We start from the raw sequence: 17,858 nt of genomic DNA, 5'->3' as shown, positions 1-17,858 counted from the left end.
GGGGTCATGTTGGTAAACAAGTTGCAAAATATGAAAGCAATATGTCAAGGGACAATGAAAATAATTGGGGTAGTACGAAAACTTTAACATTTGCACACATACGCTAAACGGAACGGAAACGCTGACGCCGGGGTAGTAGGATAGCTCCACTATATATATTTCATAAATAATAGTCCAGCTAAAAAACCAACCACAGATTTAAGGAAATAAAGGAAATATTGATCTTTAACCAAACTGGCTGACACAAAACATCTTGAACCAAACTGATAGGCTGACACAAAACCTTGTGCCCGGAGTTTTTTTCTTGGTGAAACACTGCATGTCTAAATGCCTTATTCCAGTCAACTGATATATAAGCTATTGAACCAACTCATGAGGCCATTTTTGATATTTTCGCTTGAATCTGTACTTTCTTCAAAAATTGGTGGGCTTGGTCAACCCAGTTCTCTCTCGTTGTTTAATTTACTTATATTTTTTGCTGTTTTCCTCTCTCAATGTTTTGTTGACTTAAATTTTGTGCTGTGTTCAATAGTATATCAGTCATATCAAAGCAGTCTGTAAATCTCCTCACATTTTTCAGTTGTAAGCTGGTTAACCACTACTATGAGCTCAAACTTATGCACGTAAATGATTACTGCTCTACCTGAATTAGACAAAGTTACAGAATGGCAGTAGAAATAATTTCATAACCTGTCACCACAAGAGTTTTGTGGACAGGGCGTTAATAAAATTACAATCCTCAGAATTGTAGTCCAGTGCTTTACCTGCGAGGCTAGCAGGCCAGGTGCAATCTAATGTCGTTTTAAGACTTTCTAGCAAACAGTAAGTTAATGCATGTGCGCAAAGTGTCGTCCCAGGTTAGCCATTGCAATCCACACAGGCTTATCAGGGATGAAACTTTCTGCTTGTTTGGTACTCTTCCTATGTACATACCCCAGCATTCCGTTGCCCTTGTACCGGATATGATGAAGGAAGTAGAGGATTGCATGGAACATGTTGTTACGGCCCTGAAAACACTTTTGTAATTGAAAACAAATTTCACGATTTTTTTCATCGTTCTAATTTTCAAGAAGAATGTAACATTCACCTTTTTATTTTGTATAGTGGAAACTGAGAAGAAATCTATTTATTTAATCTGATGAAAAAGAAAAAATACCTGACATTGAAGAAAATTGCATTATTCATATATCTTAATACGAAAAGTATAAACATAAAGCTATTCACAACTCATGCATGTACATGTATAATATGACACGCCTGTATATTGTAATCTTATCAGGTTGCCTTTAATTACCAAATAAATTTTCTATCCTTTGTAGAAGTTTATTGATTAGTGCCCCTACAAATCCAATGTGAGGAGTCTGGACCCACCTTAGGGAGACTGTATATGGTATCCTTGACAACCACATGAAAGTGAGGTGGGCTGATGCTGGACTGGTACAGCAACAGGTTGTCCTTGCCGAGATCTGTACAACAGAATGGGGAATCATTGAGTTTCTCAAAGCCCCATTATGGGAAAACTGGGTTTAAATGCATGTGCACAAAGTGTCATCCCAGATTAGCCTGTGCAGTCTGCAGAGGCTAATCAGGGACCACACTTTCCGCCTTAAGTTGATATAATATACAAGAGGCCTCCATAAAAGTTGCAAGTGTTTCCCTGATTCGCCTGTGCAGACTGTATAGCCTAATCTGGGAAGACACTTTAGGAATTAAGCCCAGATGTCCCAGGACAATGCCAATCAAGGTGCTTTGTGAATAAAGGCCCCAGGATCATATGGAAGTACTCGGGGAGAGGTGAGGGTGATTATGGAATAAAATGTGGGTTTAAAGATGACATGCTCATCTTTTCTTATGTCTTTCTTTAGTAATCAGTCAAATCAGCAACATTTTAAAATATATTTTTCTTTTGTTTATAACAGTTCTTAATAGTCGTTATATTCTGATTAATATAAACTAATAATTGTAAAAAAAATATGGTATTTTAGAACTTTCTTTTTTCTTCATTTGTGGTTGACGGTCCCTTTAAGTCCTTATTATCATGGCAGTAAGTTAAAATACTTGTTCATTTCCTGTGTAAGCTCGTTTTTTTTTACTAGACTTAACAAAAGCTTGTCACGGAAATGATGAATACCCCTCAATACCACATGTAGTAATATGTAGCATTATGTGAACAAATTTTGTAGAGAACCACAATACATTGCTGCATGCCAAATACTATTATTACACCTTGCAGTTTCAGAGGGATCTATTTTCAGGTTTTATTTTGCTATATAAAGCTATATAATCTATTTGACCCCCCTGGGTGGGGCAACTACTGATCTCAGGGTCATGATTTGATGAAACTAAAAGGGGGGTCAATATGCAATGTATGACATATCTGGACATAGCAGTTCCAAAAAGATAAAGTTTTGCTTATAAAGTCCTTAGTGAAAATCATAATACTTATTGCATACAATTTGTAATTTTGTGCATAGGACAATCAAAATCTTGCACATGCACAAGCTCATATGATAAGGAAAAGTGCTAGTGAGTTTGAACATTGTACATTGAAAAGTGTAATGGAACTTCTTAAGACAAATTTGTTTTGATAGAAAGACAGACGGACGGAGAGACATTCATGGTTATTACAAATATCTCCTTTTACTTTGTACTGGAGATTGTATATACTTAAAGTGTTCTAAAACTGAGCTAACCTACCCCAATTAATTCAATTTCTCTCAAAGCAAAGTTAAAACGGCTATGTGCAAACAGCATAAAACCAGAACAGCCTGAGAGTAACTCTCAGTCTGTTCAGGTTTTAAGCTGTTTGCTGCTCATCAGTATCTTAGGGTTGGAAATGAAGCCTTTAAAACTAGAATCTAGTAAGAAAGGTCTTTAATTAAATTAAACTTTCTAAGGGTAAAAAACATGTTAAAATATGTATCAAAGTGGCATAGGGTTATTTTAATTCAGAAATACATGGGATACATTTGAGCCTCTCTCTGGTAAAACACGGTTTCATGCATGTGTGTAAAGTGTCATGCAAGATGAGCCTGTGCAGTCTGCACAGGCTAATCAGGGACAACACTTTCCGCTTGTATGGTATTTTTTGTTTAAAGGAAGTCTCTTCGTAACAAAAATCCAATGTATGCAGATAGTGCCATCCCTGATTAGCCTGCGATAACATTTTATGAACATGCATTAAACCCCGTTTTCCCACATTTTATGAACATGCATTAAACCCCGTTTTCCCACATTTTATGAACAAGCATTAAACCCCGTTGTCCCAGAGCAAGGCTCATTTGCCTGATGCTTACCTGGTTTGTCGGGTGTTACAACAACATGCTGACTGGTGAACGTTTTTCCATCAGGGTACTTTAGGTCAGGAGGAAGTCTGGAGTCCATGTAAGTGCAGAACATGTGCATCACCAGCTGAAATAGGCCCATAGTTTTATGAATGAAAATATTAAGCCTTTACAACTTAAGATACGCACTAGGAAACATGTGTAGTCCCTCATTAAATTAAATACATTTCTTACTATATTGAAATTGTAAAGGCTTCATTTCCAACCCTAAGGTACAGATGAGCAGCAAACAGCATAAAACCTGAACAGACCAGAGTGGGAAAGGGATAACAAGAGCTCACTTTTGATGTTGTAGTTTGTATGACGTGCCAAAAAATCAGATATTTTTCATATAACAAAACTCAGCTTCATATTGTGCAGAATACGAGACGCATTCTGAGAAAACAGGGCTTAATGCATGTGTGTAGTGTCATCCCAGATTAGCCTGTGCAGTCCGCACAGGCTAATAAGGGATGACACTTTCCACTTTTATGGTATTTTTCGTTTAAAGGAAGTCTCTCCTACACAAAAATCCAGTAAAGGCGGAAAGTGTCGTCCCTGATTAGCCTGTGTGGACTGCACAGGCTAATCTGGGATGACACTTTATGCACATGCATTAAGCCCAGTTTTCTCAGAATGCGACTCATATGATCATGTGGTTGTTAATTGCTCGAAGAGTTAACTTTTGGTATGCCAGTCAATACAAAAGAAATGTTATGGCACAATATTGTACATCAATATAAATTTGTCCTTTTTTAACTATATGACGATTTTTCTGTATGGACTGTGTATATTTATTAGGAATTTTGGGGGCAAAATATTAATTCTTGACAATTAAAGCCACTGCCCAGGGTTATACAAAGCTAAGTAGCCATTTTTGTTGTGGTCAATTCAAACAACCATGATTCTTTCAACACTAGCTATAGTTAACAAGAGGCCCATGAGGGCCTGAATCGCTCTACTGGCTGGAATCAATAGGGCTCAAGCCCTTGATAGTATGAACAATCTGAGTAAGTTTTAAATAAACAGACCCAAAAGGGGAAATTCATCGCATAAACAAGAAGAAACGTAAAATTAAACTTCGATTGGCTCCTTTTCAACAATAAGTTGGACAAATTTTCTTCACACTCAATCGGGTTCTGGCCCTTGATGATATAAACCATCCGTTGAATTTTCAAAAGGAAAGAACTTTATATGTAAACAAACAAGAAATGTGTTTGTCGGAAACACTATGTCCCCTTCTGCGCCGCTTTGAATTTTTTTTTTTACCTTTGACCTTGATGGATGTCCTTGACCTCTCACCACTCAAAATGTGCAGCTCCATGAGATACACATGCATGCCAAATATGAAGTTTCTATCTTCAATATTGCAAAAGTTATGGCAAAATGTTACAGATTTTCATTTTTTTCTCAAATTCAAGGGGAGATAATTCTGGACTTAAAACTCCCATATTGCTCATTTTCAATAGGGTTTGACTCATCATTCAGATAAAGACACTGTGCAAGTTGGGAAATGATTGGATGAAAACTGTGGACTTTATTGCGTAAACAAGCCTTATTTCACAATTTTCTCAAATTCAAGGGGTGATAATTCTGGACTTTTTATTCTGATGTAACCCATTTTCAAAAGGGTTCTAGTCCTCATTAATATTAAGACACTGAACAAGTTAAAAAAGAATCAGATGAAAACTGTGGACTTTAGCGCGAAAACAAGAAAAAGTCTAACGCACGCACAGACGGACGACGGAAACCAAGCCATGACATAAGCTCTTCAGGCCTTCAGCCAGTAGAGCTTAAAACCAACATAGATTTATTATGAGTGATTATTTGAGCATCATTATGGAAAAAACTGGGCCTAAGGCATGTGCAGAAAGTGTCGTCCCAGATTAGCCTGTGATGCCAGAAAAGACTGATAAAGGAAACACTTTACGCCATGACTTTATTTGAGCTTAGAAGAGACTTCCTTTTAAAAAAATGGCATTAAAGTGGAAAGTGTCTTTAACACTTATACACTTTACGCACATGCTTTTAGTGCTGTATTCCCAAAAGGTTGACTGCACAGGCTAATATGGGATGACACTTATTGCACATGCATTAAGCCCCATTTTTCCAGAGCGAGGCCCAATTAACATTCAAACACTGTACATACCTGTGCGTCAGTGGGCAGGTGCTCACTCCACTGTTTCCCGTACTGGCCCCCTGTCCCGCCCTTGTTCCAGACATACTCACTGATGCAACCATCACCACCGAGCTCTGTACAGGGACAGTCAACATCAATAATCATCAATAATTATCAATCATCATCAATATCCATCAATTATAATCAATCCGCATTAATAATATTAAATCATCATTAATCAGCTGAATCTCAGCAAGTTATGTTTTTTGAATGCTCTTATAGCTGTTCAAGTTGCATTTTCCTGGTTGGATAAAATAAATCCAATGCCAAAATTCCTGCAACAAAGATAGATAGGGTAAACAACTTGCCAAACAAACAAAATACTGGCCACACAAAAAACTGCATTTTAGTTTTGACAATGTCAATGACGTCATAGGTACAATAATTGTTGAATTCAGTAGAGTAGAATTTTTTCGTTTTGTTGATGCTGCTGCTTTTAATCTTAGAAAAGAGGGCCAAGATGGCCCTAGTTCGCTCACCTTTATTTACAAGGCCTTGTTCATTGCTTAGTTGAAAATTCAGTACTCTAGAGCATATTAGATTGGTTCTCTTCTGTTTACTTTTGCAGTGTGAGCATATGATTAATTCTGATTGAGGACTGTCCATTTGCATGGATTTTGTTGCAATGCAAACATTTGCAAGTAATGCTAATTCTACATGTTTACAAGGTTTTTGTAAGATTTGGACCTCATGACCAAGATTTTTACCCCACATGACCCAATGTAAAACTTTGCCGAGATATCATCAAGAAAAACATCCTGGTCAAGCATCATTATTAATGGACCAAAACTATAGCCTCTAGTGTGTTTACAAGGTTTTTGTAAGATTAGTCCCATGACCTAGATTTTGTCCCCACATAACCAAACGTCAAACTCACCTAGATATTGTCCAGACAAACATCCTGGTCAAGTTTCATCATTATTGAACCAAAACTCTGGCGTATGGAGTGTTTACAAGGTTTTTGTAGGATTTGACCTGGTGACCTATATTTTGATCCCTCATGACCAAACATCAAACTTTGCTTCAAAAATAAATATTATGACCAAGAATAATAAAATCTGAAATAAAATTGTGACCTCTAGAGTGTTTACAAGGATTTCGTATTATATAATGTAAATTTGAACAATCTAGGGGCAATAATTCTGGCATTTATTATGCAATTTTGCTCATTATCAAACTTGACTGAGATCTTGTGGCCATATAGCTTCTCAGCAACTTTGATAAAGAATGCTTGAGAAATGTGAATGCTAGATTGTTTTTACAAACCAAATGTGGACAGACAGACAGACGACGGACAAAGACCGATCCTAAAACCTCACCTGAGCAATCAGGTGAGCTAAAAAGTGTTTTTTTTTCACTGATCTGAGCCAATTTCCAACTTTTCCGAGATATCAATAAAACCATTGTCTTGACTAAGTTTCACGATTACTAGGCAATAAATGTAACTTCTTGAGTGTTCACAAGGTTTCTCTATAGTCATATAAGGAAAACTCCCCCCCCCCCCTTGCGGCCATGTTTTAAGACTGGTTGGGACCATTTTCGAACTGATCTGAGATATAAACAAGAGCACCGCATAACGGGTGCCAACGCTCGGCTGCGGGTGCAGTTTTGAATAAATGAAAGTTTGTCAGAATGTCTTTTTAGAGGTCACAGTGACCTTGACCTTTAACCTAGTGACCCAAAAATGGGTGTTGCGTGTAGAACTCATCAAGGTGCATCTACATAAGAAGTTTCAAAGTCGTAGGTGGAAGCACTTTGATTTTAGAGCCAATTAAGAATTTAGCAAGGCGGACAATGAGCTGGCTATGAAAATACCTCAGGTTTTCTCCTAAACAGCCGATCTAATAAAACAAATGTTTTCACCAAGTTTCATGGTTATTGGGCAAAAATGTAACTTCTAGAAAGTTCACAAGCTTTTTTAACTATATAAATATAAGGAAAGTGCCCCCCCCACCCCCCGGCAGCCATGTTTTTCAACAGACCACAAACATTTTCGTACTCTAGGAAACAAATGTTCTGACCAAATTTCATGAAAATTGGGCCAACAAATGTGACATCTAGAGTGTTCACATGTTTTCACTATATACATATAGAGAAAACTGCCCCACCCACTGGGGGCCATGTTTTTTCACTGATCTGGAACATTTTCGAACTCGTCTGAGATATCAACAAGAGCACTGCATAACGGGTGCCAACGCTCGGCTGCGAAAGCTTGTCAGAAAAAATATGTTTTTTTTTTTTAGAGGTCACAGTGACCTTGACCTTTGACCTAGTAACCCAAAATTAGGTGTGGCGTGTAGAACTCATCAAGGTGCATCTACATATGAAGTTTCAAAGTTGTAGGTGGAAGCACTTTGATTTTAGAGCCTATGTTAAAGTTTTATATTAGAGGTCACAGTGACCTTGACCTTTGACATAGTGACCCAAAAATGGGTGTGGTGTGTAGAACTCATCAAGGTGCATGTACATTTGAAGTTTCAAAGTTGTAGTTGGAAGCACTTTGATTTTAGAGCGAATGTTAAGGTTTATGTTAAAGTTTTATATTAGAGGTCACACTGACCTTGACCTTTGACCTAGTGACCCAAAAATGGGTGTGGCGTGTAGAAATCATCAAGGTGCATCAACATATGAAGTTTCAAAGTTGTAGGTGGAAGCACTTTGATTTTAGAGCCTATGTTAAAAGTTTTATATTAGAGGTCACAGTGACCTTGACCTTTGACCTAGTGACCCAAAAATGGATGTGGCGTGTAGAACTCATCAAGGTGCAACTACATTTGAAGTTTCAAAGTTGTAGGTGGAAGCACTTTGATTTTAGAGCCAATGTTAAGGTTTTAGCACGACGCCTACAGCGGACGGCTGATGGCGGACGACGAGCTGGCTATGACACTACCTTGGGTTTTCTCCAAAAACAGCCAAGCTAATAAAACCAAAGTTTTGACCAAGTTTCATGATGATTGGGCAAAAAATGTGACTTCTTTACTGTTTACAAGCCTTTTTTACTATATAAATATAAGGAAAACTGCCCCGTCCCCCTGGCAGCCATGTTTTTCAACGGACCGGAACCATTTTTGAACTTAACTCGCATATCTAGAAAACAAATGTTCTCACCGAATTTCATGACCATTGGACAAAAAATGTGACTTCTAGAGTGTTCACATGTTTTCACTATATACTTATAAAGAAAACTGCCCCATCCCCTGGTGGCCATGTTTTTTTCACCGATCTGGACCATTTTGGAACTTGTTCGAGATATCAATAAAACCAATGTTTTGACAAAGTTTCATGATGATTGGGCTTAAATTGTGATTTCTAGAGTGTTCACAAGGTTTCTCTATAGCCAAATAAGGAAAACTGCCCCGCCCACTGGCGGCCATGTTTTTTTTACGGACCAGAACCACTTTTGAACTCAATCAACATATCATTAAGACTAACATTTTGGCAAAGTTACATGAAGATTGGGCATAAAATGTGACTTCTACAGTGTTTACAAGGTTTTTCTTTTTTTTGACCATGTGACCTAGTTTTTGACCCAGCATGACCCAGTTTCAAACTTGATCAAGGTATCATTGGGACAAATCTTCTGACCAAGTTTCATGAAGATCGGACAAGAAATGTGGTCTCTAGAGTGTTCACAAGGTTTCTCTATAGCCAAATAAAGAACACTGCCCCTCCCACTGGCGGCCATGTTTTCAACGGACCGGAACCACTTTTGAACTCAAACAACATATCATTAAGACAAACATTTTGACAAAGTTACATGAAGATTGGGCATAAATGTGACTTCTTCAGTGTTTACAAGATTTTTCTTTTTTTGACCTAGTGACCTAGTTTTTGACCTAGCATGACCCAGTTTCAAACTCGATCGAGGAATCATTGGGACAAATCTTCTGACAAAGTTTCATGAAGATCGGACAAGAAATGTGGTCTCTAGAGTGTTCACACGGTTTCTCTATAGCCAAATAAAGAACACTGCCCCTCCCACTGGCGGCCATGTTTTTCAACGGACCGGAACCACTTTTAAACCCAACCAACATATCATTAAGACAAACATTTTGACAAAGTTACATGAAGATTGGGCATGAAATGTGACTTCTACAGTGTTTACAAGGTTTTTCTTTTTTTTTTGACCTAGTGACCTAGTTTTTGACCCAGCATAACCCAGTTTCGAACTTGTTCGAGGTTTCATTGAGACAAATCTTCTGACCAAGTTTCATGAAGATCGGACAAGAAATGTGGCCTCTAGAGTGTTTACAAACCAAATGTGGACGACAGACAGACTGACTGACGGACAAAGACCGATCACAAAAGCTCACCTGAGGAATCAGGTGAGGTAAAAATTGATTATTTATTTAATATATTGATACAGTAAAAAAGACAGTTAGACAGGTCTTTCTGTGAAGAATTTGATTACATTTGAGTATGTTGTATTGTTAATTAGAGTTTTTACATAGTTTTTAAATTATTTGTATATGGGAATATGGGAATAATTCATGATCAGCAAAGACATTCAGGTTTATCTTTCAGTGAACAAGTCTTGATTGCTTTCTATCAAAAATTATGTTCTTCAATAAAAAAAAGCAGGGCGTATAAATCAAAATTACAGGAGTAAAGTTTTGTCAGAAGTGATCGCTAATTGACAAATGGCACTGGAAATATTTGTCACCACCTGGATGTCATATTGTGTACTGTGAGGATGAACAATGACTCGTGAAGAATTACTTTACAGGACTAGGCCTTATACAAACCCTACTGACCTTATATGGAAAATACAGCCAAAATCATGTGACACAGCTTATTGTGTGTTAATTGTAAAATAATTTGTATTCTCAAATAATTTGAATACCGGTATGTTTGATAAAAACTTTGAAAATTAATTTTATTTGAATCCTCAGTTTTCCTCATCTAGCCATTAAAGTTGTAAGCAATTTGACCCAGAATTATCAGAAAAGTCATCACTCTTTCGGTTTGCTCACCTTTGATACGCTTTATGAGGTACTCTTGGTTGGATGAGAAATCCAGGTAAGGCACCAGGATGTTCAATGTGGGGACATAAGGGCCCTTGGTTAGGGCCAGCTGCTTCAATGTGGATACTCCCACCTCTGGAAATATAGAGTGACAGAATGATTATGAATATATGTGAGCTTTGTTCTGTAAAAAAAATGGGTCTTAATACATGTGCGTAAAGTGATGCCCCAGATTAGCCTGTGCAGTCCACACAGGCTAATCTGGGACAACAGTTTCCAATATTTTGCATTTAGTTTAAACCTATTTATTTTAGCTTGATTGCATCAAAAGCCTCAGGCTTATAAAAATTATCTAAGTGTAAAAGGAGCCATAATTATGTCAAAATACTTGATAGAGTTGTCTGCTCTTGTTTATAGGTTGGGGTCATGTTGGTAAACAAGTATGCAACATATAAAAGCAATATGTCAAAGGATATAGGAAATATTTGGGGTAGTACGCAAACTTTAACATAGATTTATCAATAATATGCATATTCTAAGTATAAAAGTGGCAATAATTATAACAAAATGCTTGATAGAGTTGTCTGCTCTTGTTTATAGGTTGGGGTCATGTTGGTAAACAAGTATGCAAAATATAAAAGCAATATGTCAAGGGACAATGAAAATAAATGGGGTAGTACGAAAACTTAAACATTTGCTGCATATTCTAAGTGGAAAAGGGGCCATAATTATGACAAAATGCTTGATAGAGTTGTCTGCTCTTGTTTATAGGTTGGGGTCATGTTGGTAAACAATTAAGTATGCAAAATATGAAAGCAATATGTCAAGGGACAAAGAAAATATTTGGGGTAGTACGAAAACTTTAACATTTGCACGCTAGCGCAGATGCAGACACCGACGCCAGGGTGAGTAGGATAGCTTCGCTATATATATTTCATATCAAATAGTTGAGCTAAAAAGTTACAATTTATAATTTTGTATCAAATAATACTTACTCACAGTGACAAAAAATTTCTCTTCTGAATTATGGAATTTCAGTTTTCCTATATTAAATCGCATTCATCAAAATATGCTTTTACATCACACAGGCAAAACTTTTCAAGTTTGAAGCAAACAATAGGCCAGCAAATAAGAAATGCTTAATAGTCCTTCACTCAGAATAAAAGTGAAAACAGCTATATGCAACCAGCATAAAACCAGAACAAACTGCCAGAAACTCACAGTTTAAGTGCTGTTTTCTGGATAATCAGTATCTTATGGTTGGAAATAAAGGCTTTAAAACATGAATCTCCTTAGAAAGTTCTTCAATTAAATTTGATTTTAAAATGGACTAAACAAAAACAATAGGGCCAAGATGGCCCTAGTTCGCTCACCTGAGAGGAGTCTGTTCATTTAATCTTATATATCATAAATATTTACCAAACGTCAAACTTGACCTAGATATTGTCCAGACAAACATCCTGGTCAAGTTTCATCATTATTGAACCAAAACTCTGGAGTGTTTTTGTTTTTGTAAGATTTTACCTGGTGACCTATATTTTGAGTTGACCCCCCTTACCAAACATCAAACTTTGCTTACAAAAATAAATATTTTGACCAAGATTCATAAAATCTGAAACAAAATTGTGACCTCTAGAGTGTTTACAAGGATTTTGTATAATATAATGAAAATTTTGACAATCTAAGGGCAATAATTATGGCATTAATTATGTGATTTTGCTCATTATCAAACTTGACTGAGATCTTTCAGCAACTTTCATAAAGAATGCTTGAGAAGTGTGAATGCTAGTGTTTACAAACCAAATGTGGACGAACGGACGACGGACAAAGACCAATTCTAAAACCTCACCTGAGCAATCAGGTGAGCTAAAAAGTGTGTTTCACAGATCTGAGCCATTTTCCAACTTGTCTGAGAAATCAATAAAACCAATGTATTGACTAAGTTTCATGATGATTAGGCAAAAAATGTGACTTCTAGTGTTTAAAAGCTTTTTTTACTATATAAATATAAGACAAGGGACAAAATTGTCACAAAACCAGGTTTTCATTGTGAAAAAAAAATATGATAAAGGGAGAAAACTCAAACTGAACTTTTGAAATGAACAAACAAAATTAACCCCCTTTGTAAGTTTGTTTTTAAAAAAAATCTATTTTTAGTCGTGGCGACCTTGACATTGGAGATATTGACGTGATTCTTTCGTGCGACACACCGTCCCATGATGGTGAACAAATGTGCCATATGATTTTAAAATCTCACAATGAATGACATAGTTATGGCCAGGACAAGCTCATTTATGGCCATTTTTGACCTTTGAACTCAAAGTGTGACCTTGACCTTGGAGATATCGACGTAATTATTTCGCTGCGACACACCGTCCAATGATGGTGAACAAATGTGCCAAATGATTTTAAAATCTGACAATGAACGACATAGTTATGGCCCGGACAAGCTTGTTCCGCCCGCCCGCCAGCAAGCCCTCCCGCATTCGCCAATCTAATAACCAGTTTTTTCCTTCGAAAAACCTGGTTTAAAACTGCATGCCCCCCCCCCCCCCTGCCAACCATGTTATTCAACTGAACAGAACCATTTTTTAACTCAACTCACGTATCAAGGAAACAAATGTTCTCACCAAATTTCATGAAAATTGGGCCCAAAATGTGACTTCTAGAGTGTTCACATGTTTTCACTATATACATATAGAGTAAAATGCCCCGCCCCTTGGCGGCCATGTTTTTCACCGATCTGGACCATTTTCAACTCGTCCGAGATATCAATAAAACCAATGTTTTGTCCAACTTTCATGATGATTGGGCAAAAATTGTGACTTCTAGTGTGTTTACAAGGTTTCTCTATAGCCAAAAAAGGAAAACTGCTCCGCCCACTGGCGGCCATGTTTTTCAACGGACCAGAACCACTTTTGAACTCAACTAACATATCATTAAGACAAACATTTTGACAAAGTTACATGAAGATTGGGAATGAAATGTGACTTCTACAGTGTTTTCAAGTTTTTTTCCTTTTTTTGACCTAGTTACCTAGTTTTTGACCCGGCACGACCCAGTTTCGAACTCGACCGAAATTTCATTGAGACCAAGCTTCTGACCAAATTTCATTAAGATCAGATAATAAATGTAGCTTCTAGAGTGTTTAAGAACAAATGTGGACGGACCGACGGACGACAGACAAAGACCGGTCACATAAGCTCACCTGAGCAATCAGGTGAGCTAAAAAACAAGCAAATTCGTTGAATTTATATCCCCCGTCATTATACCTCTTGACACAAAAGTGTTCTGGACAGATGGACAACGCCAATGTGCATCATTCTCTTATCCATATATATACTCATACCAAGTTTCAATGAAATCCGTCAAAGCACTTCCAAGATATGGCTCCAGACACACAAAAAAAGCATTTTTTCAAGATACAAAGGGCAATAACTCCTTTATTATCCGATGGTGTACAATGCCATTTGGCGTGCATCATCCTCTTATCTATATATATACTCATACCAAGTTTCAAGGAAATCCCCCAAAGCACTTCCAAGATATGGCTCCAAATACAAAAGTGCCAGCCGGACAGACGGAAGGACGGATTAATGATTATCCAAGACGTATAGGGTTGGCAACTGCTCACTAACCTCCAATCTCTGTGTCTTCACAACCTATCTTCCTCAGCTGTGAGTTCACACTGTCTATCTCCCTTGCCAGCTTCACCATAATCGTGTTGCCCAGCCACTGAAATGTACATACAAATTCTGGGAAATCTGGACTTAATGCATGTGCTTTAAGTGTTGTTTAACCCATTTATGCCTAGTGGACTCTCCCATCCTTCTAAATTAGGATCAATTTATTTCCAAAAGTAGTGATGTCTAGTATATTTATTTCTATTTTTAGAATTTTTCATACAGAAATTCCTTTAAGCAAACAGCGCAGACCCAGATGAGACGCCGCATTATGCGGCGTCTCATCTGGGTCTATGCTGTTTGCAATGCCCTTTTTTCAGGACGCTAGGCATAAATGGGTTAAGATAAGTACATGTATGTGATGTTAGCACATGCCAATCAGAGACGACACTTTCTGCTTTACTGGATTTTTTTTGTTTAAAAGGAAGTCTCTTTTAAAACCAAAATCAACTCTGGGCAGAAAGTGTTGTCCTTGAAAAGCCTGCACAGACTGCACAGGCTAATCTGGGACAACACTTAATGCACATGCATTACGCCAATTTTTTTCAAGAATTAGGACAGATTGTAGATACAAATGTATACAGCACATTATTGACTGCAGGGACAGAGCGCACAGAGCACCTTCCAGAATACTGCAGAGAATTCCTGCAAATGATTAATCCTTTGCATGCTTGGAAATTTGTCGTCTGCTAAAATGTCTTCTGCTGAATTTCTAAAATTAGCATTTTCTTCGATTTTTTTCAAAGAATATTATCAGAATAGCAAACAGTTTGGATCCTGATGAGACGCCACATTCTGTTGCGTCTCATCTGGATCCAAACTATTTGCAAAGGCCTTCAAAATTCGGTTCCCGCACTGTAATAATTAAAATTCTAAATCTGCCTTATTGATGCAAAGTTGAATACCACTTTTTCAAAGTCATAAGACCTTAGAAATTAGTTTGAAACTGAAAAGTTGCAAATACCAATGTTCGCTGTTGATCTGCTAAAAACTCTCAAGAGATCAAATGTAGCATGGGGAGATATGTCTCTTTAAAAGATGAAGTATTTATGTCACTTAAAAAGATGAAGTATTAAGGAGTAGTCAATCTTAACACTTCATTCACTCTATCAGATACTTAGATTAGTCTTAAGAAATTAAGTTGCATAGCTAAAACATCCCATGCTAGTTTCAATGGTTTATGGATTTTTTTCTCATCTAAAGACTGGTTTTTATAAAACCTTTGTTGAGCACTTTTTTTCTGAATCGGATTTCACAAAACGATTAGGTAAAACATTCAAGTTATTTCTATCTATCTAACGCAAGCTAGAATGAACTTTTCCCCGCATGCCACTTTTGTCAGAGGTCATTGAGAGTTCAGTTTAAAACAACTGGTGTTCCAAAAATGCAAGCTTCACTTTAAATCACAATATAGTCAAGATATCACCTAGACAGAATTTCAGAATGAGCATTCACAAGGACATTAACTGTGAAAGTATGAAAGCAGGAGTTATGGTTCTTATGCATTGCACTTCCAACCACTGAAGTCTACATATAAATGTGTAGTCGATACCTTGTATAGTTTTCTAAGATATGCCCAGTTTTAAATTCAAGTGCAATACATTAGAAAGGGCAATGACTCTCAAAATATGGAGGAAGAGTTATGATTCTTATCCAGTAAACAACCTGTTAAGAAGACCTACATACATATTAAGCATCAATTTAATACCTCTTAAAAGTTTCAAGATATTCTAAGTTAAAAACTTAAAATAGAAATAATCAATAGTAAAAAAACCTCTACAAATATTGAAGCAATGGTTATTGTTCCGGGAATAAGATATAGGTACAAATAAAGTTTCAAGTTGATAGCTCTTTGAGTTTTCAAGATGAGCCCCGCACAAAATTTAAGTACCAAATTAAGAAAGGGCAATAACTATAAAAGTATGGGAGCAAGAGTAATGGTACTTGTGCACTGAACTTGCCCCCAATACGATCTACTTACATATAAAGTTTCAAGATAACATCTCCTTTATTTTCCACGATATGCTCTAGACCAAAATTAAGTATAAAAACAAACAAAGGACATGATGTTATAAGAATGTCTAATTTGAAAAAGGGGCTTAACCTATGTATTGTAAAACTACATATCATGGGGAACAAAGGCTGTTAGTTGGAATATTGTGCACTTAAAAGTGTAGAATAATCCTGTCTGGACAGACTACTACGTACTTGGAAGGTATGATCAATATTCTGATAAAATAAATGAGATATCATTAATGGACCTTTATATTTCAAAGCAAAACTGTTTCAATGCTTAAATAACAGTAAAAGGAACAAGAGATGTGTTTGTCAGAAACACAATGCCCCCTAATGCGCCGCTTTGAAGCCATATATTTGACCTTTGACCTTGACCTTTCACCACTCAAAATGTGCAGCTCCATGAGATACACATGCATGCCAAATATCAAGTTGCTATCTTCTATAATGCACAAGTTATTGCAAAACTTTAACCAAGGTTAAAGTTTTGGGACACACACAATGAATGAATGACAGACAGACAGGCCAAAAACAATATGCCCCCGATCTTTCGATCCGGGGGCATAAACAATTCGGTAAAGTAATAAATATACCTTTCTTAGCCTTTCAATCCACATAAACAACTTGTCATCTGTTACTCCTAATGGACGCCACACCTGGGAATGGGACAAACAACACACATGAATGACTTTACACACTATAAAGCAATCAGCAACACATGGGAAAGACATCAGACCTCAAGCATTTCTGATAAAAATAACTGAGGTCCTGTTGAATTTCCAAAACTGGTGACCCTTTTGTCTTGTAAAAATTGATGCCCCCAAATTATTTATTTTTGTGCAAATTTTCAACAGTACTGCGTAAGTGACAGGTAGTTTTGTTTAAATATCCTCCCACGATCATGCAACAAGCATATAACTAGCAAGGAAAAGATGTTAAATGAAAATCAGCAAATGTTTTTATAAAAATCATCTATAACCATAAATCACTTGTTGCTTTGTTTATAATTCAGTAAAGAATTGACATTACACAAAATTATTATCACAGACCTTCAAGGGTGACTCCAGTTTACCCCCTTTTTCCTTTGCTTGTGATTGGTTCAATATATAATACTGGTACTTAAGACATTATATAAGCCTCCTTCTGTGAAAACTGGGCCAAAGTCATGTGAATAGTGTTTTGACACAAAAGCCTGAGCAATGCGCACCAGCTAATCAGTGATGGCGCATTCAGCTTAAACATGTTTTATGTTGAGATGCGACTTCCTTACAAGTGTTGTCCCTGATAAGCCTGTGCATGGCACATTCGGGACAACACTTTACGCACATTCTTAATACTAATAAGCCTAATGGGGACTGCAAAGTTAAAGCCCAGTTTTCCCAGAACAAGGACCATATGTTGCCACAGCAGCCACACTGCACCACGACTTATATAGACAAAGATATGTTGCCATAGTAAACATACAGCATCTCTTATCTGTGTCGACTGTGCGTGACTTGAGTGACAGGGGTGAGCTGCTACTGGCTCTTGCACAACAGTTCTGTGATATCTATTAATGCATTTGCACAAAGTGTAGTCCCAGACTAGCTTGTGAAGTACACATAGGGCAAAGTGTAGTCCCAGATTAGCTTGTGAAGTACACATAGGCTAATCAAGGACAACACTTTCCGCTTTAATTGTATTTAACATTTAC

The 17,858-nt window shown here is 37.1% G+C and overlaps 1 protein-coding gene and 1 long non-coding RNA gene across 4 annotated transcripts in view; both read right to left on the bottom strand.

The window, feature by feature from the left end:
- LOC127841358 (transmembrane protein 209-like) overlaps positions 1 to 17,858 on the bottom strand; it is a 52,824-nt gene that overhangs the window by 4,462 nt on the left and 30,504 nt on the right. For all 3 annotated transcript variants that reach the window (XR_008030943.1, XM_052370165.1, XM_052370166.1), the window contains exons 9-15: positions 16,759 to 16,821; positions 14,105 to 14,201; positions 10,476 to 10,601; positions 5,473 to 5,576; positions 3,297 to 3,411; positions 1,372 to 1,466; positions 934 to 1,007 (exon numbers count right to left, since the gene is read on the bottom strand). Coding sequence is in view for 2 of the 3 variants with exons in the window: in XM_052370165.1 (XP_052226125.1) it covers positions 934 to 1,007; positions 1,372 to 1,466; positions 3,297 to 3,411; positions 5,473 to 5,576; positions 10,476 to 10,601; positions 14,105 to 14,201; positions 16,759 to 16,821 (674 nt within the window). In the remaining variant the exon portion in view is untranslated. The remainder of the gene's footprint in view (positions 1 to 933; positions 1,008 to 1,371; positions 1,467 to 3,296; positions 3,412 to 5,472; positions 5,577 to 10,475; positions 10,602 to 14,104; positions 14,202 to 16,758; positions 16,822 to 17,858) is intronic.
- On the bottom strand, positions 7,790 to 8,268 carry LOC127841361 (uncharacterized). Its single transcript, XR_008030945.1, has 2 exons — positions 8,216 to 8,268; positions 7,790 to 7,910 (listed from the first exon to the last, which is right to left on the bottom strand). It is a non-coding gene; the product is annotated as an uncharacterized LOC127841361 (long non-coding RNA).

This window comes from Dreissena polymorpha, chromosome 8 (genome assembly GCF_020536995.1).
Source record: "Dreissena polymorpha isolate Duluth1 chromosome 8, UMN_Dpol_1.0, whole genome shotgun sequence".
In the NCBI taxonomy this organism is placed as follows: domain Eukaryota; kingdom Metazoa; phylum Mollusca; class Bivalvia; order Myida; family Dreissenidae; genus Dreissena; species Dreissena polymorpha.
This window is presented reverse-complemented; position numbering and strand designations above follow the sequence as displayed.